The following is a 26,181-nucleotide window of genomic DNA, read 5'->3' on the forward strand; positions in this document are numbered from 1 at the left end:
TATTTGGTCTGTTGCTGCGCTTTGTAGCCAGCTCCGATTACAAGCAAAAATACAAAAAAGCAAGTAAAAACGTTGTAGTCGAGCATAACCGACTGCAGAATACTCATTTAGTGCCCAAACCACGCCACGCCTCTATTTAATGAATATATATTATTTATGTGCAAATCAATAGAGGATGTAAATTAGTCGTTAGATTTATTTCTAGTCTCTAGATCTAAAGCTGTAGAGGATACAGATTTGCCCATTTGCCCCCAAATGGCGTAAATATACCTTTTTTTCATTCAAAATTTGAGCTTTCTAGGAAGTTTATTACAATAGTTTCTAAATAAAGAAATGCATTTGCCACAGCCCTAGATCGAGAAAGTATTGATACTTTATAATTCCAGCTTCGAAGTCGAAATATATAAAATTCAAGACAAATAAAATACAACACCAATATACCCATTTCATTTTCGTGAATGAGTATACAAATGTACCACATACATATATATTTATAATATATAAAGCTGAAGCTGGAAAAATCGAACAATGTTTGGCGCATTTTATACTTTGATGTGCGCTGTGGCGCATTTGGTGTGCTATTTTTAAAATGTTTGCAGCATGCGCACAGCAGGTGGTGTCACTGTGCCTGTGACTGTGCCAGTGCCAGTGCCTTTGACTTTGCCTTTGCCTTTGCCTGCGAACCGTTCCTCTGAACGAACGAACGGTCTATGAAGTGCCGCACCAGGAACGTGACCAACTACTACTAGCCAATGTTGACAAAGTTAAGGCGCGCACATTGGCTGCGTCCACTTGAAACTGACAATAAATCAAAGAACATTTGTCATGCACACGCCCGTGTAGCATTGCCATCATCAACATTTGCCAAGAGCCATCGAGTTTCGGGCCAAATTGCTGAAAAGGTCTTTTACATTTTTTTTTTTTTTTTTTTTTTTTTTTTTTGTCGTACACACATTTTGCCTCTACCTGTTGCGCAGGCGCCGCACCGCCTTGTTTATGAGGGTGCTGGTGCTCGCTCTCGTTATTGTTCTTGAGGCCCAGCGCTCAATTGATTAGATTAACGGCTCGAGATAACAACAACTGGTTGGATGGCTGTCCGGCTGTCCGGCTGACCGGCTGGCTGGATAAGCAACTGCTACAGTTTTTGTTTTGTTGTTTCTGTTGTTACTGACCACAGTCGGACACTGCTGCAGATAGTTCACAATTCTCTCAGCGCTCAGTGGTCAGTTCCTAGCTCCATGCTTGACCGCTGCAGACACATAAATCATTTTTGTTTATTAATATCGTTTAGTTTTGCCTTCGCCTGTGTGTTTACGGCTCTTTCTCGTCTCGTCTCGTCTCTCACTCTGTCTTGTCTTTTTGAATTTTAGCAAGTTTGTTTTGTTAGTTTTCAAAATCGATTTACAAATTTATATGCAAGCAGAGTTGGGGCTCTGCAGCTCTTGTCCTCGTTGTATAGAAGCTGCGCAGTTTTATTATCGTGTCTGCAGTTCTTGTAGAACATAAAAATGTTATAAAAGAACCCAAAGTAGACATAGATTTTGACATGGGTATTTGTGGGCTTCAGCTCCAAAATAAATAAGGTTTGAAAGGGGGTAAATAAATTATTCAAATTTTTAATTGACAATACAAGTCTGAGCAACAGATTGCTTGATAGGTATTGATAAATATTTCAAAATACTTTCCAAAAGTTCATAATATCAATTTGCAAAGTTTTGCTAAAGATGCTTTCTAAACATATTAAATATTAAAGTCGTTATATTTATGGAACAGATTTTATATGCACTGACATTTATTCAAAGTCAAGTTGAAGTCTTTTAATGCAATTGGAATTTCTATTAAAAGATAAAAAAAAATTGAAGTAAGCAACTTTCTAAGCACCAAATTTCAGAAATTTTTCTCTAATGGGGATTTCTTTAAATTATGGAATTAATTAAACTAGTGTACGCTTTTATTTATGTTTGAGCATTTTGCAACGCACTTTTATCAAATTAATTTGCCACTCAAATAAATCGCTGAAAAATGCAAAGTAAATAAACAAACTGGAAAAATTGTTTATTTAAAATAAAAGAAAACACAAAGAAAACATAAATAATGAATGCCCCACACAGAGTTATTTTTTTTTCAGGTTTTTTTTTTTTTTTTTTTTTTTTTTTTTTGTGTTTTATAAATATTCATACAAAAAGAGGAAAAATTATAAAGAGCGAGTCGGCAACGAAGCCACTGACCACTTGAAAGAAAATCAGATAAACGAATTGAATTGAATTTAGTTAGTCAGTAGGCAGCTGGCATTATAATAATGCGTTACACATTGTGTAGGCAGACCAGACCCAGACCCAAAGACAGAGACAGAGGCAGAGGCAGACCCTCTGGCTAGAGTCTCTCCCTGCACTTGCTTCGCTCTGCCTATTTCAATGGGTCGAGTTTTTCTTTACTAATTAGTGAGACCCCCTGGCTGAGTGATAAAAAATCGAGGCTGAAGATTTTGATACCCCGCGGTGGCTGCTTCCAACGTCGCATCAGAAAATAGTTTAATAAATTAATTGCCAACCATATCATCGAAATCAAGTGGCACAAGTGGCAAATGTTCCCCCTCACATTTGCCTGATTAACTTTTTGTGTAAAGTATTTAGTTTCACTGCGTTAAGTTCAAAAGTTGCGACATAATTATCTTAAGTTATTGCAGTTCATTGTTGAAATATATATAAGAAGAATTTCATTATTAAAAATTCTATTTTCATTTCATATTTGATTTCTCAATCAATTTTTTTTTTGTTTTTTTTTTTTTAATGTTTAATTTTTTTAAATTCTAAACTTACCTATATATGCATATATTGATTTTATTCTTCTATGTAATATATATTTTTAATTTAGTTCCATTTCTTTATTGGCTTATATACAACGTTCGGAAAAAAAAAAAATTAAAATAAAATAAAATAAAAAATAATAATAATATGAAATATGTATTATTAAATTTTGTTTATTGTGTTACAAAAAAAAAATATATATATAAATAGTTTGTAGCTAAGAATTTATTTAATATTGTTTATTCTTCTATTTTCTAACAATTAAATAAAAAAAAATAAATAAAAAAAAAAAATAATAATAATAATAATACACGTGAAGTCAGACATTAAAACAATCTTTCTTGGTCAGTGAATAAAATAATATATTTAAGGAGTATTGTTTACCGCAGTTATTTTACTGCAATTAATGAATTTAATCCTCTAGAAATTTTTTAAGTCAATATTAATAATCATATATTAATGCTTGCATTTTTTTTAAATATTATATATTTTTTATATAATTTTTGGGTGGAAAATGAAGAAAATCTATCGACAAATTAATAAATAAATAAATAAATTCAAAATATTAAATTAAGTTTGAATATTCATAATAATTTTTCGACTTTATTAGAATAGAGAACTGTTTTATTTTTCTCATATTATTTTATTTAAAATTCTCTCAAAACCCTCTTCTAAATAGTGTATTCATTATTCATGCACTGCCCACATTCAAATTTCAGTCGTTCTATAGGGTTTATGGTCGTTCCAGTATCACGATAGAAATCTTAATCAATGAAAATGATTTGATTAAATTGTTTGCTTGGTTCAAGGCATTGTTGTCAACCTAATCAGCAGTGAGCAAGTAGTTTCACATCTGGGATCGTCGCTGGTGCTCTTCGGTCTTCGTTAGAGCGTCATCTAGACTAGAATTTTATTTCTTTTAATTTTGAAGAGGAAGCAAGAGCACATAGCAGCACTGGGCGACGCTTGGTCTGAATTAATCTTCATTAGGGTCACCCAGACAAAGATACAAGTGCGGGCGGTCGGGCGGACTCGAGGTCGCCGATGTGCCACAGCTCGGGGCATATATGTCATGTGTGTGTGTTGCAAGTATAATATACTATATATATATATAGAACATATGCCGCGTGGCACTGGCGCGCGCAAACTTTGATTGAATTTTCATTAATAATTTTCTGCTGTGGTCGCAACTTTTTCAGCAAATGTGCGCCATAAATTATCGGGCTATGGACAAAAAAAAAAAAACAACAACAAAAGTGTGAGCTTTATACCATATAATATATACGGAGAGAGAGAGAGAGAGAGAGAGATTTTTATACATGTATACTTTATACAAAATTTTTACTGGAGAATGTTGTCAACTTTTCACTTTTAATTAGTTGTGCAACCTGCAACAATTTGGGTCACGTTGCACGAACATAAATCAAAAATGCAACTTGTGCAAATATTTGAGGCAAAATTTTTGCCTTGTGCATGCCACCTAAAAGTATGCAACAGCGCGTTGCATACTGGGCGTGGCACGAGTGGGCGTCACAAACTGTGCAACTCCTGCGGCTTCAGCATATCACATTTTTATGATGTATTTAAATACATACATATATACACGTAGTAGTTCTCTTCTTTTTTTTCATTTTCTTTGAACAGTGTCAAAGTGCGAGCTAATAAAAATTAATTTAAAATCGCCTAACACAATTTATTTCAATCAGCAGCGCATGAAAAGCTCCCGACTGCTTAATTTCTGATTAACTTTGATAAACTTGCGACGGGCAAATTGAAGAGAATCAGTTTGGGGGTCTTTAAGCACCTGACGACGAGCAAAGCATGCAACAAGAGCAACAAACGGCAGCACCAGCAGCAGCAGCAACAACTGTAACTTGTCTGGCATAACATGGCCAACAGACTGTTTGGCTTGTACAGACTGCCCAGGTCCAGACGGAGTACCCCATTTTCCCCTGGAGCTACTCCCCCACCGCCCCTTTATTAACACATTGCACTGTTTCTCTCTGTCGAAGTTATCCAGCAGACATGTAAATTATGTTGGTTTTTGGCCAGTTTGGGAATTTGCCGGCATTCGTCCAGACCAAACGACGGCACACAGGGCGCCCTCCCACTCAAACAGTTCAGTGTTTTCTTGGTTGTCTGTTCCCCTCTGTTATTGTGGCTGCTTAAAGCGTTTCTAATTTTTGGATTTTTGATGCAGACAAAGAGGAGGGAGCTGCATAAAGGGCTGCACTATAGGCAATTTAAGAGTTAGATGTACTTTATTTCTACGGTGAAAGATTTTGGCTTTTATTAGACTTTATGTTATTTAGGGATTAGTGATAGGGTTTCAAGACAGAAAAATTTGGTTTACATGTGGGAAATTACCTTTTGCATTCTGTCTCCAGTTTTTGGAACAGGAGAAGTTCCAGGTGGAGGTCCTATACCAAAGTTCGCGATAGATCTCTAAATCTCTCGGTGAAGTATTTTATGAACAATTCAGCTGCATGCTTTCAAAATCATATAAGTTGTAATAGAACAAATTAAATTTGATTTAGAGTAGAGTTCCTAGATTTTCATATGTTTATTTATTTGCAACTTTTTCGTTGTTTAGTTTCTTCCTGAGACATATCAAACTATAATCAAAAATGATTCTATTATCATTAAAGCTTTCAAGTTGCACGTTTAAACTACTATCTCTTATACTACTACTATATATATCATATTGTTCTATAATAAGAATATAAAATTCTATATTCCATTTCATATGAATAAAGTCACACCACGCCTTTCAAAGCGTTCCATATTATCTACGTTATTATCTCCAAACCTTGGCTATAACATCTGGCCAAATACTGAATCATATGAAAAAAAATCAAAACGTGTATGGAAATCTCATCAATAAATAGTCATCATAGCTCTGATTATTTGTAGCAAAAAGTTTTAATATTGTTTCCATGTGAAATTAATTTCATACTCATTGATAAGTGCTCAGTCCAGCAAATACTCGAATTGAAATTAAGTGTACGTCGTCTAAAGTGTTTGTCAAAAAGCGTGCAATATAATATACATATATACTACATACACACGCCTCGCACTGATAAGAGCTCAATTAGACCTCATATATATAGTTGCGCTAGGCGAAAAGTTGAGTTAGTTCTATGACCAAATCAAAATACTAAACATGTCAAGCGCGCTGGGCACAAAAGATGGCATACTCATCCGTATTATGGAGGTGTCGGACTATCAGAACGTCAAGCTATTTATGGGCAACAATTTCTATAATGGCGAACCGTTGTGCGCGTCTTCGGGCGAGAATGTGCAGAGATGCTATGAGAAGGAGAACGACGAATATCACATTTCCATGATAGAGCAGGGCACCTGCCTCTTGGCTCTGGATGAAAACAATGATGGACGCATTGTGGGCTTGGTGCTGGCTGGTGCACAGGTCCCCAGCGATTTGGATAAGCATCGCGAAGAGGCCGCCGCCATGGAGCCAAATACTTGGGGACGCATTGCGGTATTTCTGTCCAAAGTGGAAATCGAAGTCAATCTCTTCAAGCGTTACAATGTCTCCAAGCTACTCTACTCCCACGTAACGAATGTGGCTGCCTCAATGCGTGGCAAAGGACTGGGCGCACGTCTGGCTGCCGCGCTCATGGAAGTGGGTCGCTCCAAGGGCTACCCCCTGATGGTGGCCTACTGCACCAGCTTTTATTCGGCACGCCAGAAACAAGCCCTGGGCATGGAGTGCGTCTACGAGAAGGCCTATGCGGACTACAAGGATGACAACGGAAAGGTTGTGTTCAATCCACCTGCACCACATACACATATACGTATCATGGTTATAAAACTCTGAGCAGTTTATTCCATGACTCGATATACTTGTTATCTACATTGGTAAAAATATATGTATAAGTAAGTCACAAATTTGTTAATTTTAATTATCAGTGAACTTAGTGTGTAATAGATGATTAAATAAAATTATAAATCAATAATAATTAAGAAATAAATAAATATAAATTATTACTCGAGTATTTATTTTTACTTGGAATGAAAAGCATAAATGTGTGTTGAATGTATTGTTTATCAAATTATTTTCAGATGCCTTTTTACACTTATGCTTTAATATAACTTATAATTTATTATCATATTCATACTTAAGTTGGGAGCTGATAAGCCGTAACTTTATTATTATTATTATTATAATTTTTTTTTTTTTTTTGTTATTTAAAACGAACTATAGTTGTTGTCAACAAACAATAACAATATGTCTGTACTGTATTTTTGTTTTGTTTTTTTTTTTTTTTTTGTTTTTTTTTTTTTTTTTTTTTTCAAAATACTATAGAGGCATTGCAAGCAAAAAGATTTTGCCAGTCATTGTTATAAGCGAAAAATAAATTAAATATTCCCAAACTCTTTAATACAAAATCTTACATGCAATATATAGAATCATTAGTCGAATATGGAATATTGTAGATATTCCGCTACAGCAGCAGACTTTACTTGAGTTTATCAATCATCATTTAAAGATAAATACATCTGCCGAACTATTTTTGTTTCAGTTGATCAATCAATTAATGCAAAATCCAACGAAATATGCAAGTCACAGAGCAACCAGTTTCTGATATATATACAAACATATATGCACAACGTATATAATATAAATATATTATCTCTGAACAAAAGACTCTCAGATTACAGATCATCTTTGTCGTCTTAAGTTCTCGTTATCTTTAGCTTTCTTGTAAGCTCATTCGCAGTTTCTTCAGCTGCCTACAATAAGAGAGAGAATATTATATACAAAAGCTCTGTAACAGTGCTCAGTTTGAGAGTGAAGCTCGCAATATGACAACGATCGTGCGCAAATTAACTGTAAAAGATATCGATGAAGCGAGTCGCTTGTTTCGGGAACATTTTATGAAACACGAACCGCTTTTGGAGTCATATGGCAAATGTGAGCGACTGAATGCCAGTTTGGATGAGTCGGCTGTACGGGAAGGCCTCTCCTTGGTTATTGTCGATCGGAGCACGGGCGTCGATCGCATTGTGGGCGTGGCATATGCGGGTGTGCTGAGCGCAAATGAATTGGACCACAGTTGGAATGAGTTGAGGGACAAGAAACGAACGAAATATATGGAACACATCGCATACTTTCTGACCAACATCAAGAGAAATGCCCAGTTCTTTGAGCGTTACAACGTCTCGAACTGTCTGTACTTGAAGGTGCTCGTCGTGGATGCCACGATGCAGCGCCAAGGCTTGGGACGACAACTGGTGACGGCCCTGGTCGATGTCGGTCGAGCCAAGGGGTTCGCACTGTTGGTTGCCACCTGTACCGGTTGCTACTCGACAAAGCTGATGGCGTCGCTCGGCATGGAGTGTGTGCACTCGGAAAACTATTGCGACTTCAGAGATGACGATGGCAATATAGTATTTAAGCCATCAGCACCACACACAGAAGCCAGTGTAATGGTATTGAAATTGTAGGGTATATTAGGGTATATATGTATTGAAAATAATCAACAATTTTTGGTTGAAAAATAGAGATCGAAATTTGAATAAAACAATAGATTATATGAAATGATGTATGTATATCAGTTTTATTTGAAAATTTTCTGAGATTTGCATCGAGGGAGGAGGTGGATTATTATAAAAATTAAAATTATATAAAATACATAGGAATCTATATTTAAAATTTTGAAACTCTAGCACTAAAGATGTAGTAAATATAATTTTACATAAGATTTCCGATAACATTTTCAATCGATAACAAAACTAGAGAGATCAAGTATTATATGAGAGATTATATAAAACATGAGACGAGATTTAGTCTATGAGTAGAAAGATTCAACTTGTATTAAAAAATATATTTCAGCTGATTGAATTATAGGGTATATGCAAGTGGAGTCGGGCAAACGTTTGCTGTTTTATCAGTCAAGTGGTGCTATCTCTGCAATGTAGGTGCCTGAATATGTTTAGAGTTTGCAAACTTGAATTCAAGTACAGGTAATTAGGTTTTATTATCTGCTGAGATAAGCCCACTGGAATGGCTGTCATAAAACCGTAAATTGACAGAGAGCTGCAGTTAGTTTTCATAGCTGGCAAGATGACAACGATTGTGCGGGAAATGAAAATCGATGATATCGATGAAGCCAGCCTCTTTGTGCGCGATCATTTCTATGGGCACGAGCCGCTGATGCTGACGCCCGGCAATCATCCGTTGATCTATGACGATCCAAAGAAGCGCGAGTATCGGCTGTCGCTGGTGCGCCAAGGTACCTCTCTGGTTGCCGTCGATCAGAGTCGAGAGGGTCGGATTGTGGGTGTCGCCTTTGCTGGTGTCATGCATCCCAGCGATCTGGAGCAGAACTGGCGGGAGGTCAATGAGCGCAAGCCGAAGCTCTTGATTGAGCATATTCATTATTTTCTGTGCAATATTAAGAAACACGCGCAGTTCTTTGAGCACTATGACGTCACAGATGCTCTCTATCTGAAGACATTGGCTGTGGACTCAACGATGCGGCGTCAGGGACTGGCGCGACGGCTTGTCGTTACGCTCATGGAGCTGGGCCGAACCAGGGGCTATCCCCTAATGGTGGCCACCTGCACGGGCCAGTACTCGACGCGCCTGATGGCCTCCTTGGGCATGGAGTGCGTGCACTCGGAGCTCTATGCGGACTACAAGGATGAGGATGGCAACGTGGTTATTCGGCCGCCAGAGCCGCACACCGAGGCGAGTGTGATGGCCATCAAGCTGCAGGAAATGCCCTTGTACAGTCCGGGACTGTATAAGACATTTTTCTAGTCGGAGAACAGCAGGCTCTATAAGTTTAATTTGATTTGATTAAAATTCTATTTTTAATAATTTGCTGAGTCTATAATTAATCTCCCGCTGTGTGGTATGAATTCGTATATTCTTGAAAACGTGATGTATATAAGCCAAAAGGTTTTATTGATAAGAGCAATCAGAAAACAACCCTACATAATTATTGCAAGCGTTCGTGAAATCAGATTAATAATAATTATGGTGTGCTTGACCAGTAGATACCCTGGCTCTTGCGAACAGCAGCTGCGCTTGGGGTGTATGGAAATTTCGTTGTATATATTATCTTCTAGATAGACTTGCTTAAGCAAATATTTAAATTTAAATTACTTTTTGTACAAATTTACAAGAAAAGAGTGGAAAGGAAATCCAACATTTAAAATTACATACAATTTTTTTTTTTAATTTTAAATAATTATAATTATTTTCGTTTTCTCTGAGCCGTTTAACATATTTATTTCAGTTAAGAAATTGAGCATTTTTGTACTTTGAATCTAGTAAAATAATACTTAAATAGATACTTCTCAACTTAAGTAAATATTAAGTTTTAATGGTAATCAATTGCGCTGAGGTTTATCAATAATGTGTTTTTTTCCTAGCTGAGCCATTTCAGACTTGAGACATAATAATCAAATGCTTTGCATTTGATAATTTATGCAAAAACTTATCAAGCTGACCCCAATATGAAGAAAAGTAAACAAAGCTATTATTTGCTGTCATGAGTAAATATGATTGTTAGCTCTATAAGAATCGCCAAATCAACACAGGCAAAAAACGGAAAAGTAAAAGACAATTTAAATTCAATTTTTATTGTAGCAGTATAAACATGATAATAAAAATATTAAAGCAGCATGATGACAACATCACAGCTTTGATTTCGCACATTTATATTAATTCTGTTTTGGTTTCTTAATGATATCTGAATTGAATTTTAGGCACTGTTTGCTTGAATAAAGGGAATTGTTACAATTCCTATTTACCGACTGATAAGAAAATAAAAATAAAAAAAAGTACATGTGAGTAAAAATCTAATCAGATCTTATATATGTTGGGACAATTCTGTAAACAAAAAAAAAAAAAAAAACAAAAAAAAAACAAAAAACAAAAAAAAAATACTAAAAACAAAATACTAAACAAAAATGTGGATAAGATGGGACTCTCATTTGTATTCAAGAGCTAATACTTCAAACTGATAAATGAAAAAAAAAAAAAAAAAAACAATTTTGTAGTAAACGATTTCAAGATTAGTTCAAGATTAGATTATTTCCAATTAATATTTTCTATAATTTCTATAGCTGCTATCAAATTCGTGTTTCCAAGTTTTAGAATTATTGTTATGCGTAATAATTTGTCAATATGACCACACTAACAATTGTTTATCAGTTCGATTAATGAAATATTTCCAGAGCAAAAGCTCTTAGCGATAAGGCCAATAGAAAAGCTCGTTTAGTGTTTAACAAATTCATTCAGTTAGTGAATGTAGATCATGGTGATCGTTCGATTAATGCAAGAGATTGATATCGAGGAGGCAACTCGTTTCTTGGGCGATCATTTTTATGGCCAGGAGCCGCTGATGCAGACGCCAGGTGCTCAGCCGGTGGCTCACGATGATCCAAAGAGGCGAGAGTATCGGCTATCGCTAATACGTCAGGGCACTTCTCTCGTTGCCCTCGATGGGGAGCGCATTGTGGGCGTGGCTTTCGCTGGCATACTGCGGCCCAGCGATCTGGAACAGAATTGGCTCGACGTAAATGAGCAGAAGCCGCAGCAGCTAATTGAGCATGTTCATTACTTCCTCTCCGATGTGGAGCGCAGAGCGCGAATCTTTGAGCATTACAACGTGGCCGATACCCTGTACTTGAGCATACTGGCAGTGGATGCGGCGGTGCGACGTCAGGGCCTGGGACGGCGGCTTGTCAGTGCCCTAATGGACTTGGGTCGTGCCAAGGGATTACCTCTACTATTCACCACCTGCACCAGCCTCTACTCCACTCGTGTGATGGCTGCCCTGGGCATGGATTGTGTGCTGTCAGTGCCCTATGCGGACTACAGGGATGACCAGGGAATCGCTGTGATTCAACCACCAGCACCGCACACTGCGGTCACCGTAATGGCTATCAAATTGTAGGCATATAAGTGCTAAGAGCTAGGCCATGGCAATGTAGAGATGAGATGCGTGAATACAGTTTAAATTAGTTTAATGCTGTTTGTAAATATTAAAGTAAAATATTTAACTATTATTGTTTATATTTTTGGGGTAGAAATTTCATTACATTTTTATTTATTTTATATTTCATTATAATATATTATGTTATATCATCGTATTGGAATTGGAGTTGTATCAACTACTTTATAGCTCTAAATAAGTGAGTAAGTGTCACATCCATTTACATAGCGTCGTTCCTGGTTCAAAAATAGCAACGCCTATTACACAATCCCTAATTTCGAGTGTGCCACAGCTTCAATGGGTATAACACCTAATTTACAGAAGCTTTCAGTACAGCTCTTAAAAATTGAAGGAAATGTTTTTCCTCTACTGCTTCACATTATTTTCTTACATCTATCAGCTTGTATAGAGATTTTCGGTTTAGTGATGTTTAATCTTTTCCTAAATTAAATTTATAAACATAAATGTAGACTCTCATTTATGTGAATAGAACAAAAAAATTGCTTAATTATTTAAAAATTTATTTATTTTTAAATAAATAATTTAAAGAATATTTTTAATATATGTTTTATATTTGCAACGACATTATTTGTAAGTATTGTATACAAGGTCAGGAACCCAATTTGGTTTTCAGAAAGAATAAAACAGCGTAAAAAAAATAAATAAATAAAACAAAAATAAAAATAAATAAAAAAATTTAAAAAAAATAAAAAAAAAATACATAAATTTAGGACTATAGTTTAATTGATTCAAAATATATTTAGGCTTCCTTTGAACTAATATACTATAATTTTTTACAATATATAATACTTATAACAGATACCAAAATACCTCAATACCTCGAGCGGGTATAAAATTTTAAATCATTTTAAATTTAACACTTAACTTAAAGATATGAGACTTTTGATTGCAATAAATCAAATAATTATTAGCTAAATTCTGTAATTTGAACTGGAGCATGCTCAAGCCCTCTCGCAGATAGATATGCACGTATGTATTTCCCAAGCTGCTGTTCCAAACCCTTCTACTTCAACCCTCAAAATGGGCTCAGGCTGCGCCCATTTCACATGCAAAATGCAGGTCATTAGTGCAGCGAACCCTTTCATGTCATGGGCACGCAGCCATTAACCCTTTGACAATAATGAAGTGAAGTCGCAGTCGCTGTCGCAGTTGCAGTCGCAATCGCAGTGGCAGTGAAAGTTCCCATCACATTTTGTCTGTTTATTTGTTTTATGCTCTTTCTTATTCGACTTTAAAGTGCATTTATTTATTTTAAATTATGCTGCTATTGATTTACTTTTATTTAGCCAATTCTCAACTCGGTTATCTTGCCTTTGCTTATTTTTTATGGCAATTTTATTAGATTAAAAAGCCATAAAAATTGTTGAAAATTTATTTGGCCTTGGGATTTACTGTTAAACGTTATTTTATTTACTTGCTTTGATAGCGTTTGTATTTTTTTGGTAATTATTTTAAATTATTGACATTTAATTTGTTGCGTCATTTGGCAGCGGCCTTTAAAGCCATTGCCCATAAAGACGATATAAAAAAAAGAAAATACCAAACAAAATTCAACTTTATTGAAATCGATTTGTTGGAAGAACAAAAGCAACAGAAGCAGCGCTACTCGTATGGGGCGTTGTTTGAGTGGGGCAGCAAAAGTTGTTGCCATTTTCATCGAGTTTAATTCTCGATTTTTATATTCGTGTTGATGACAACACACACACACACAAACACCGAGACACACACTCGCACATAGATAGAGAAAACGTCGAACGGAAGAGGCCTGTGTGGCACTTGGGTTGGCCAATAGGGTTGGCTCGTACGTGACCCGCTTAACAAATTGACGCGTGTGCGTCCCCCACATAGCATGGCATGACTTCTTGCTAGCTAACCACCCAAACCACCCAAACCACCCCAACCACCCAAACCAAGCCAAGCCAAGCCAACCCAACTGTCGATCGTCAATTCCGTTTTAAACTGCTCTTTATAGTTATTGCAGTTTTATCTCTTGACCATTTCAAAAGTCACTTTTGCTCTTTTTAATTAAAACTAAAATAAAACCAACTGCATTTCGCCCTGTGCTACACGTGAGTTTGGGGCGTGTCGCCGTCTGCTGCTGACCTTGCCACAATTTTCCCAGTTTGCCGTTTGACACGTTTTCCCACGCACTCCGCATCCATTTCCAACTAACTCTGGTATTTCTTCTACACTTTGCCTCTTAGCATTCATAATCAACTAAATATTTCTGTTCAGGAATTTTCACGCTAATTTACTTGGGTCAACATTTTTCTTGTGGACTGTAAACTTTACAGCTGTCGTTTTTTATTTTATTTTTTTTTTTTTCAGCTGCTCATTGAATTTTGTCATTTCATATTTGTCAAAGTTTTTGGTTTGTTTCTTAGCCATTAATTAGCATGTTGCGAAGGTTGATTTGGAAGGGAAACATCGCCGCTGAATAGAGCTTATTAAATTTGTGAGGTGTTTGGATTAGCTACAGCGCACGGCGTAGACATGGCTAATAAAACGAATCTTGAATGATCTTCCATGCGGCTGTCAGCATAAATATGTTAATTAATTTATTAGGCTTGTATTACAATGTGTTTTATCATAATGTTACAAGAATATATTTGCTATAATTATGATTTTGTTTTCAGCTATTCATTAAAGTAGATATTCATTTGAAATTTATTATTATATATCGTAGATATTTGCATCAAAAATAAATATACATTTCTGTTGTTGATGACTTAACTTGATTTGTCTTGTAAAACAACTCATTTGCGATTTTATTTATTATTGTTGAAAGCTAAACAACTTTTGTAGTTTTTTATGGTTCAAGTTTTGGATGGATTAATGAATGGAATGGATGGATAATGAATTAAAGTGTTATTTTAACTTGTTTTATTTATTATTAATACTGAAAATGATTCAAGTGCTGTTTAGGTGCTAAATTATGATGTAAATGGTTTTACACTAAATAAAAAAAAAAAAAAAATTATAATTAAAATAAATATGCAAAATTTACTAAAAGAAAAAATATATATATGTAAAGAAACTATTTTAATAATATTGTTATTTATTCATATATATCTTTATACAGTGTCTAACATAAAAAAAAGTTTATTTTTTCAACTTCAAACGTATATAAAACATGTACAATTAGTTAAAATTAAAAAAAAATGCAAATGCTAAATTGTAGATCGAAAAATTACCTGGCCGATGAGGTATATATTAATTTAGTATATTTAACATAACTAACAAAAATAATGCATAAGCCGGAAAACATCTAATTTGGCGTTATTTCTATATTCGGTTCTTTTTTTAGCCAAGTCGCCAAATAAAAAACTGCAGCAGCTCCGAATAACCACAAATGAGTCAGTTAACGGCTTTTCTCGAAACAGCCAACTTGATCAAATTTATCTTTGAAGCAGCAAAAACTAGTGCTCCAACTGTTTCATACATAAAATATTGTCTTTGGTAATTAGCATAATAGCCTCAAGTCTTTGTATTTTGAAATTTAATTGAACAGAAAATAAGTGCATGATGACATTATTAACCAATAAATGTTCAATATTTTTATAAATTTCATCATTGAAGTGGATGATAAACATAATTGATTCGATAATTTGCTTAAAATAATATGATATAATATAATATCATTGCCTAAAGCTAATATTTAAAGAAACTAATTTTAAAGTTTAGTGAATGACTGAGAATGAGAGAATGAGTGGATAAAGGAGTAGAGAACGGCAATGTTTGGTTATTTTTTCAAGAGTTAGTTCAACCTCAAATTAGACACAAAATGTACATGGATATTTTTTAAATTTATTTTTAAGCTCTTATCTCGCAGTTGCCATTAATTGAATTGATAGGAAATAGTCGCAGTTGAGCCTCGTGTTTTCATTTGCACATAATCTAATTGTAGACATCGTTTAACTTGATCTAATTCAGTTTAATGACCATAAACGTGCGTTGTGGGTAAAATTTCTATTGCTGGCCATTTTCCAGGGCCCTGGCCAAAAATTGAATTTCGTAGAAAGTTTTCCCAAGTATAAATAAACCGAAAAAAATAGCAGAAAATAAAGGACAAATAAAACTTGAGCGGACGAAGGCAAGACAAAGTGAATTAAAAGCTCGTTAGAAGTTTGTTTTACGGGTTAAGCTTACCTAGGAGAAAGGTTCCACTTGCTGTATATGTATATATATATATATATATATATATATATATTTATTTATATTATTTTAGTTGAGCTATTCGAGATTTGCATTTTGTATTTAAAAATATGTTAATAAATTTGAAGCTGGTCTCGCGACTGCGGCGCCCCACGCACACGCATGCAGCATGGGGCACGCACACGCACACGCACACGCGCACACGCACACGTACACGGGACTGTTGCACAAATGTAACACACTAATTGGCAGCCCCACACACACACACACACACACACACTCAGAATCAGACTCACTCACATACACACATGCACTGAGACTCACTCACGCACACACACACACGCACGCACACACACGGAGACGTTTTTAAAAAAGTCGCGAGCACGCGAATTGGAGACGACGCTGGCGCTGGACGATGAAAACGCCGCCAATTTCAATTGCGCGACACGTTACTCCAGCAAAAGTTTCGCAACGACTACCGTTAGCCGACAACTGGCGCTGCCCCAACGAGCGCCGCAATGTCATCCACACACACACACACGAACACACATACACATACAGTTACAGTTGCTCGCACACATGCGAAAACGAATGGACGTTGAACATTTTGGCATTTCCTTGCGACGTTTCCTGCTGCCAACACAGAGCGCACACTAGAGAGAGAGAGAGAGCGAACGAGTGAACAGGCAAACGAAGAGCATGTCATTGCATGTGTGCGGGTGTCTGTGTGTGGGCGGGCGGCTCTGTAGGTGCCAGCGACGCGAGAGCGAGGTAGTCGCTGTTGGCGTGCACCTGTATGCGACTCTTTTACAGCGCAACTCAACGAAGCCAGCGAACAGAGAGAGAGATAGAGAGAGTGCAAGAGAGGGACACGGCCGCACGAAGAGCGCAAGCAAAGTTGTTGCATGTGGAACGTGAGTGGATGTTGAGTACATAGCTGTGCGGCGCTAGGCGGCCAGGTGCCAGAGCACAGGTAAGCCTGGCGTTTGTTTATATTTTTGAAGAGGAAAGAATATTAAATAATATTATTTATTTAATTTTTATTAAATTTTTCCAAATCAATGCAATAACATATTGTTTTATTTTTCTGCAAATGATTTGCGTAGTTCATAAATTATACATTTTTTTCATTTCCACCTGCCACATTAAATATTTAATATTATTGATTACATTTTGCTGCCTCAGCCAAAAAAAAAAATAAACACCTTAACGTTACATTGTATTTACTTCATTTTGAGTAAATCCAAGGAAAGAGCGCAGACTTTTATCTCTTGTGCTCTTCGCTCTATGCGCTCTTGTTATGCTGCTGCGTTTCATTACCGAAACGTTGCGTATAAGACGGAACGTTGTGGCAAACGGCACGCCGCTTTAAGAGAGCGTTTGCACAGAGTCTTGTTGCTCATAGCATATGGGCATGGAGGCCTTGTTGCCTGGCTCCCTGCCTGTTGATGAGATGAGTTTATGATGGAAGGTGGAAGGGGTTGGCCGAAGTGGCTTCAGCTGTGTTATCTATATTTATTATTTGACCGGATATGCTACAAATTTCATTTATTTATTTGCTTTATTATTATTATTAATTTCTTTTTATTTTCTTTATTTCGTTTTCACTTTTTATATAATATTTAATGCTTTATTTAATTTTATTTATTTATTTCTTTTAAATTATTATTATTATTATTATTTTTGTTTTGTTTATTTAATTTATTACATTTTTACTTTTTATAATTTTTATTTAATTTTTTGATGATATGATATAATATGTTCCATATAAACTATATAGAATTTACGTGTTAAATTTATTTTTATGTGTTATATAAAATATTTCTTACTTCATCTCTAATAGGCAAGCTCAAAAATAGATTTGTATTTCAATTCTTATTTGCCTATTCTATTATTTGCTCTATAATTTTAAATAATAATATGTATAAAAATTAATTTCATGAAAAGTCTCTTTTATCTGCATAGAAACTTTTCTATTTTCAACAATAGCTGCCTTGTTGCCTGTGAAGTTTCATGACAATTATTCATTTATTTATTTGTTTTTCATACCTCAATTAATTTTAAGTCACAATTTACACCTGCTTCGTTCTATGTGCCACTCCCACTTCCACCTCATATCTTGACTAAGCGTCTGAGCAATTAGGGCCAGCTGGAGTGTAAGTGTGTGTGTGTGTATGTGTGACACCAGATAACCGTACGTAGTTGCACATAGCGTGGTAATCCCCTTTATAGCATTCAATCAACTGCTGTCAAAAGTTGCAGCGCCAAAAGCTTAGCAACTCCAAATTCCAAGACAAACACAAGATATTTCAAATTGTTTTCAATGTAAACAAAAAATATCGAAAAAAAAAAAAATACATAATGACAAAATTAAAAGAAGAAAGTGCATATCAATCTGTTGACATAACGAAATATTATCAACGTAAAGTTGAAACATTATGAATTTATGCTGCGGGACGCGTATTCTCATCGACAGGGGGCGTATGAGTGCCGACAGTTGCTTTGCCCCGCTTATCGCTGCTCCACTTTTGTTTGTTCGATTGGCAAAAGTTTCGATGGGTTCTGTGCACGATCTGTGGATGATAGCATTTTTATTATCACACGATAATTGGCCTTGAATTGCAAAGTAAACTTTTTGATTTTAATATATTAATATATTCCATTTGTGAAGTTTTGTTAGTAAAAACTCAATGAATATTCAATTCTTGTGGAATGCAAAACAGACGTAGATTAAAGCATTAATAAATTATGTTTAAAATAATTATTATTGCACTTAAAAAAAAGTTAATATTAGATTATATAAAATAAAGTTTTATTTTCTGGATTATTACAGGATATTTTCTAAATGTAATATGTAATTTTGTATATAATATTCATGCATAATTATATGAATCCTGTTTGTATAATTAATTTTTTATTTTTATTTTATTTTTTTTTTTTTTTATTCAGATACTTAATTTTGAATATAGCTGGAATCAAATATAATTGCCAAAATGTATTTTAAATATATATTTTTTTCTAATTTTAATTTTATATATAATATTTATATATTAGTATATGAATTCCCTTTATATGATTTAGTAATGATTTTATTTATTTTTTTTTTTTTTATTAATTTTTAAATTTAAATTTATATATTATTATAAATTATTTATTTTAGTTTTATTATATTAGATTATAATTATTTATTATATAATTGTTCTACTTTTCGTTTCACGATGAATTAAATATTATTATTATGTAATTTAAAAATTAATTTTAATATATTTTTGAGTTTTTTCATTAATTTATTAAGAGCTATACGAATAAAATTTTTACAGATTATATTAAATTTACATTTAAATTGATTCTTTAAATATTTGTTGCTCAACTGAGTTGAATGAATTAATTCATTTATCGCTAATTAAGCAAAGTCTAATGCGATTTCCAGCAAATAAACTTTCTCTAACTGATCCCGTTGCCTCCTTATTCCATTGATATCTCTTTACAAATGGTTTGAAACTTTTGAATTTCGTTTTAGATGAAAATCTTTTGGCGCCCACGAGTTTTGAATTTGGAATTAGTTCTTGGACAAGTGTCTAAGCAGAGCAATTTTGTTTTTGTAGTTGCTTTTTTTTTTTTTTTTTGTACTGTAACTCTAAGTCTATGGACTGTCTGATGAGTTTTCGTTGAGCTGATGACAGTGAAAAAAGTTGCAAGAGTCAAAGGACTTTGGGCATGGAAGCCATAGTTGACCTTCGGTTCAAGGATTTCTCAAATGTCTGCTTGCTTTATTTTTCGTATTGCGTCCCAAAACAATTAGTCGAAGTGATTTGTAAAAATGCCCAAAATCCAAAGACGGCAACACCTACAGCAAAGCCGAAGAACAAAAAATTGAGATGAGAAGAGAACCGAAACCCTGTTCAGGGGATTAAAAGCCGTGACTTGACAAAAACTGCCGCAGACAGAACCACATCAAAGTGCCACATGTGAGTTGAACAAAAACGAAATATGGAAAAAGGGAATACAATTCTAAAGAGCTCATATCTGTCCATCTAGTATGTGTTTGTGTGTGTGTGTGTGGGTATGTAGGCAGTCTTAAAGTCAAGACATCAAAGTGGTTTCTCTGACATTTATGAAGAAATGCGCCAGGCGAAAAGTGTTGGAAAATCAATAGCACAGACGGCAAAAAAATAAAAATAAAGAGAAACAAAAACAAAGGCAAAGGCAAAACTGTGAAAACTACAAGAAAATCAGAAAATAGAAAAAAAAATAGACGACAACAAAATACGCCGCTGCCAACTGACGTGGCAAACTATTTTACACCTGAGCTGTCGCCCCCCGTCAGAGGCCTAAAAAATATCAAATACAAGGAGCGAAAGAGAGTGAGAGAGTAAAGGGAAAAAATAACAAATGGAAAAGCGCTTAAAGTCGTGAACATTTCATGTGCAGCCTAATGAAGATATTGGGCACCTACGCCTCAGGTGTGAGTGTGTGAGTGTGAGTGCGAGTGCGAGCATAAAAGGTTTCTAATAACCCTGACAACCCTGACAGCCATAATAAGGCAACCTGTCATAAGCTGTTTTCAGGCTCGATTGAGTGGGCACCTGGAGTACCTGTACCTGGCTGCCAGCGTTCGCTGCCTCACCCTCACCTCCCGCTGCCTACTTTTAAAGTTTTCAGCACATTGCACATGAGCCACATTGCAATTGAGTTTGTTTAGCTGTGGCGGTAATGCTTCTGCTTTAGATTCTGCTTCTGCCTCCACTTTTGCTTCTTCTACTCTCGTTTTTGCTTTTGCTTTTTGCTGTTCGTTGAGCTGGTGAACTTATCGTCAAACTATGCAAAAATTGCTGTCAATATTTCAATCAAAACTGACGCAGTTCCAGCTGGAGAGCGTGTGTGAGGCTTGTAGACGGAAGTTAAACGGCAGCTGCCACACAGACCAAAGACAGTTGGCCTATGGCGAGGGTCCGTCGAGCAGTTGTCTTAAAGATGTGCTCAAAAACTTACTTTATTTTTCCACATTTTTATTTTAAGTGAATAAGCATATCTAAACAATTAATTTTGGAAACAACAAATCTTGACGCGTCACTCTTGAGCGCTGAGAGACAGGCTGACATAGCAGCTGTTGTAGGAGCTGTATATCATAATAGCAGATCTCTCTCCTTAAGTCATTTATCATTAAGATTAGAGATCTGTAGGAGAGCCGAAGACAAGTTAAAACAAATATCATAATTGAGAACGTGAGTTTTATAAATGGTTTCACACCAAAGCATATCGTTGATAGTTTTTACTTTTATGAAAGTGATTAAAATAAAAATTTCTAGAATTTAAAAAAAAAAAAAAATGTTTCTTTTCTTAAGTATTTTCATAAATTAAATTTTAGAAATTTTGTATTTTCTATTTTAAATAATATTTTAAAGTAATATAAATCCAAAATATAATTTGTAGTCGCATTTAAAGCAACTTTTCGCAAGCGAAAATGTTTAAAATGAAATATATAAAAACATTTACAAAAAATTATTCAAAAATTTGTATTTATGAAACAGGCAATACAGAATTTAAATTTAAAATAACAATATATATATATATATATATATATATATATATATATATATATATATATATGTATAAATTTTTATAAATATGTAGTATTTAATATAAAAGTTAATATTTTAAAAATGAATTAATAATAAATAAAATTATAATATTCAAACGATGTTTTGGGGAATTTTTTATATTGCATATATTCTAAATTTAATTGTTTTTTCTAAGAAAATTACATATATTATGATAAAATTACATAAATATAAATAGTATTCGAATTTCGAAAAGCCAGATAATTATTTCTTGATAAAGTATATTTTTTCAATAATATATTAATATTAATATATTACTATAATTAAAAAAAAAAGAAGAAATATTTCTATTCTGTCATAAAGTCATTAATTATTATTTTTTTCTGATTTAAGTGAATTCAATATATTTAATAAAGCCTTATAATATAACTATATAAGTAATCCATTTTGTGATAAATAAATAGAAAAAAGTTACTCAGCTATAATTGCATTGTCTAAACTATTTTAAATATTTTCCAACTTAATTGACAAAAACTTTGTCTCAGCGCACTCTGTTCAACTCTTTAAAACTACTTAATTAATCAATCGCAACTTTTATTCCACCTCTCGCAAAAACTGTTGTGGGCTTTAAACCCAAGTCAGCCGCAACATGCACCCAAAAAAAAAAAAGAAGGGAAAAATAAAAGAAAAAGGTAGAAATCCCAACAACAACAACAGCTATAAAGCTTGCCAAGTTGTCAGGTGCCAGGTAGGCGCCAGGCTCAGGACGCACAGCTCACGGCTCGGGTAACCACTTCAGCCCACAGCCCACAGCCCACCGTCCGCCGCCCACACCCATTGCCCACGCCCACGCCCACCGCCTACAGACATGTCAAGCGTCTTGCCAATGGCATGTCGAGCAAAAATGGTGCCGGGAAACGAATTCAAAGGCTGCCAATTGCCAATTGAAGCCGTAAAGTATGCTAAGCAATTTGCTGTGCAACGTGTGGGTGTGTGTGTGAGAGAGAGTGTGTGTGTGCGAGTGAATGAGTATGCCCATGTGTGATATGTGTGCTCAATATTTATTGTTGTTTTTTTGCCAAATTGTGACGCGAGAGTTGTGACTGAAGCTATGTGTGTGTGTGAGTGTGTGAGAGTATTCGTCTGTGTAGGTGCCCGCTTGTGTGTGTATGGGTGCTTCGTATTTTGGGTTCAGCACGCTGTCTCGCCAGCGGGCGTACCATGCCCCCTAGCACCCTCTCCTTCCTTACCCTACCTGCGCCTGCATCACCTGCATATCGTGTGCTTTGCATAAATCGAACATTTGTGATTTCAATTTTTGGCATTGGGCTGTGTGTTGCCCCGAAATACCCTCGAAGAGCAGTAGGTCAAAGAAGAGGTGACAGAGGTTCTGCAAGGTAGATAGATAAATAAGCAGATAGATGAAAAGTTTGATAGAAATATAGATGGATAGATAATTATAAATATAGATTGATAAATATATTGATATAGATAGATGTAAAGTTAGACAGAAAGATTGATATATAGTTAGATAGTTAGATAGATGGATGGATATAAACTGAAAGAACGTCACAAAAATTTGTATTTATAAATTTAAAATTGTATAGCATATAGAACTCATATTTAAAATTTTTATTTTAAAAAGATTTTGTTTCATCAATAATTCAAACTATTAAATTTTAATTTTAAAATGTTTGTTAACAAATGAAAAATATAATATATGTAGAAGTGAAATATATAAATGAAAAATATAAAAATAAATAAATTCAAAGTATTTACTGAATATTTTTTAAATTAATTATACATTTTCGTTCAGGATCTTGAAAAAATCGATTTATTTTCTTTTTAAAGGAGTAAAAAATATTTTGTTGTATATTTATTTATTTATTATTGTTATTAATTTTATTTAAATATTAATTAATGATAATATAGATATAGTAAACAATTTCATTAGTTTTTAACAAATATATATCTGTTTATATTCGAATCCCTTCAAGAATAATTTTTTTTAAGGTCTAGTAAAGAAATATTTTTTTCTTTATATGTATTTATTTATATATAAATATATATTTTGTTGTTTATTTTATTTTATTTTTTATTTATTTATTTATTTATTTTGTTATTATTTTCATTTATTTATATATATATATATATATATATATATATATATATATATATATATATATATATATATATATATATATATATATATATATATATATATATATATTTTTTTTTTTTTTTTTTTTCATTTATAAATAACAAGAATTGGAAAATTAATTTCCAAGAATTAAATATAACTGAATAAAAAACATTTTCTTCTGTTGTTATACATATATTTTCCACAAATATTGAAAACAAATTGAAGTCCGGCAAATATAAATATTTAATGTTCACAAACATTTCTTATAAAAAGCGAATTTACTTTTGTTTTAGAGATTTTTTTTTTGTTTTTGTTTTTGGTAAAAGGATATCTAAAAGTCAAGCTGTCTGAATTTACCTCGAATAATTCTATTTTTGTTTTTTTGCCATTTCGCCTATTGCCAATATTGCCATTTCCGGCATATGTCCAGACATAAAGCTAATCAAAATGTCCAACACACACACTTCACACTCACACACACACATACACACATACACACACTCAAGCTGAATGCGTTTCAAGTGCAAACTTCGGCTTCGAGTGGCATCTGATGGACATGTAGCCAGTCGATGGGGGCAGAGCGCAAGAATTTTGCTCTCTCCCTGTGCGTGTGTGTGTGCGTGTCTGTGTGCGTCTGTGTGAGGCACTTCATTTTTAGGGGGTCAGCCGGACATTGGTCGAGCGGAAGTGCTGGCCGTCAGCATTGAATTTTTTTTATATATATTTTTTTTTATTATTATTTGTGCTCTAGCCCATTATTATTAATATTTGATGGTGCGTTATTAGCGCCATTAGCCGCAGACCCCAACCTCTGGAGCGAAGCTCGATGCCGTTTTCGCTCCATTATGACACGTAGCTTTATGCAGCTTCCGGCAGCTTCCGTTTCCGCTGGCGAAAAACATTTGATAAATTGCCGAGCCAATGAAAGGGGATTGTAAAGCATCGCAAACTGATGGGGGGGGCTATGGGGGTGGGGATATATTGCATCAGCTGCTGCTGCACATGCAGATAATGGAAAATGTGTTTGGTTTTTGGCTAAAGTAAACAATATGTTAATAACACAAGCAAATGCAATAGCATTTTGGGTGGTTGCTTCTGTGGGTGGATAACTGTTTTTTTAAAGATTACGTTCAAGATTTATGATAGAGTTTCGGCTCGGCTGGCTTAATGGCAGTTTTATGATTGCCTTTGCCAGCGCTTGATTGATAGATGAAACGATGCATGGCCCCAGACCAAAAGGTGTGAGTGAATGAGTGTATGTGTGTGTGTGTGTGTGTGTGTGTGTGTATGTGTGTGTGTCTACGTGTATATGAAACTTTGAGCAATTGGTCTCAGCTGTTGTCGAATTTGTCACATGGCACTTTGGAAAACTTAAGCGCAACTTACACATGTAATAGAATACAGCAAAACCAACTAAACGAGTCGCCTGCCTCCCTGTACTGCCTGGCTGCTCTCCCTTCTGCTAGCTGCAACTCTATGCCAATCCATCAAGAGCTGCATGCATCATACAACCACTACTACTACTCGAATTACTAACAATAACAACAACTAGAAAGATACACAAAACCATCCAGACAAAAACACACAGTGAGTGGAACGCACGCACATCCCAATTTCTTCTATACGAAATCCCAATCGTCCACCCTCTCGCATCAAGAGCGAGAGAGATAGAGAGAGAAAGAGAGACACACGCATCCCTTTCGTTGCCTTGGCGTGTCGTCTTTGGGCGTCTCTGTGTGATCCGCTGCAGATGTTTGCATTTATTTTGTAATTACTGTCACGCAATGTGACCATCAAATCAAATAAAACAAATTCCCACTGAGTGAAAGTGAGGCGAACTCAAGTTTCTTTAAATGGTTTCAACTTTTTCCTTTCGGGGTTGGGCTACAAAAACTTTACTTCTTCAGCAGCAACCCCTCTAATTAATGTACTACTTGGATCTACTTAAAAGTTCAATGATTGCTGTGTGTATATACAAAAAAGGGATAGCATAATGAATAAACAATTAGGCGAATGCTCTCAATGCATCGGTAACCCAATTTTTTAGCTTGATTAAATTTCGGAGTAATCTGAAACATAAAAGAAACAACTGTGAAATTGCCAAATAATCAATATTGTTATTAAATGTTTTAAAATACTAAAATATGTAACAGGCTTAAGGAAGTAGAATTATTGGTCTAAAATGAATTTTTTTATTCATTTTATTTTTTTTTTTTTTTTTTAGAACAAACCGCAATGACATTTGCAGTCTATGTATTTTCGTCCATCGGAGTGGTGCATCTGATTCATACTTCTCAATGCAATCTCTTTTATATGCTACTCGCTTCTTCATAACTTTAATTTTTTTTTTTATTATTTCGTATGTTTTATTACTTTATTTTTCAATTTTTTTTTTTTTTTTAAGTTTTTAAGACATTGAAAATTAGTATTTTTTATATAAATAATTTTGTAGGCCTGTCAATCATATAAACTTGTAATGGATTTTTTTCATTAAATCTAATTGTTTTAAATATTTAACAATA

General features: G+C 34.5%; 2 protein-coding genes and 3 pseudogenes across 3 annotated transcripts in view; 4 read left to right on the top strand and 1 right to left on the bottom strand.

Annotated features, from left to right (window-relative positions):
- The window catches only part of Ddr (discoidin domain-containing receptor 2), a 177,832-nt gene extending 161,382 nt beyond the window's left edge, over positions 1 to 16,450 (bottom strand). For both annotated transcript variants that reach the window (XM_089465370.1, XM_089465368.1), the window contains exon 1: positions 15,950 to 16,450. The gene's annotated coding sequence lies outside the window, so the exon portion shown is untranslated. The remainder of the gene's footprint in view (positions 1 to 15,949) is intronic.
- On the top strand, positions 5,930 to 6,820 carry LOC108611117 (arylalkylamine N-acetyltransferase-like 2 pseudogene; annotated as a pseudogene).
- On the top strand, positions 7,478 to 8,373 carry LOC108611120 (arylalkylamine N-acetyltransferase-like 2 pseudogene; annotated as a pseudogene).
- LOC108611116 (arylalkylamine N-acetyltransferase-like 2 pseudogene) lies at positions 8,804 to 9,652 on the top strand (annotated as a pseudogene).
- Positions 10,888 to 11,849, top strand: LOC108609548 (arylalkylamine N-acetyltransferase-like 2). Its single transcript, XM_018001270.2, has one exon. The coding sequence runs from the start codon at positions 11,099 to 11,101 to the stop codon at positions 11,738 to 11,740; it is 642 nt and encodes a 213-aa protein (XP_017856759.1). The 5' UTR covers positions 10,888 to 11,098; the 3' UTR covers positions 11,741 to 11,849.
- Positions 16,451 to 26,181: the final 9,731 nt, after the last annotated feature.

The sequence above is a fragment of the Drosophila arizonae genome, chromosome 3, assembly GCF_054131065.1.
Source record: "Drosophila arizonae isolate 15081-1271.41 chromosome 3, UAZ_ARI_1.0, whole genome shotgun sequence".
Lineage (NCBI taxonomy): Eukaryota > Metazoa > Arthropoda > Insecta > Diptera > Drosophilidae > Drosophila > Drosophila arizonae.

What these genes read in the sequence shown, in the direction of transcription:
- LOC108609548 (XM_018001270.2), top strand. Translation starts at nt 11,099, where the DNA reads ATGGTGATCGTTCGATTAATGCAAGAGATTGATATCGAGGAGGCAACT.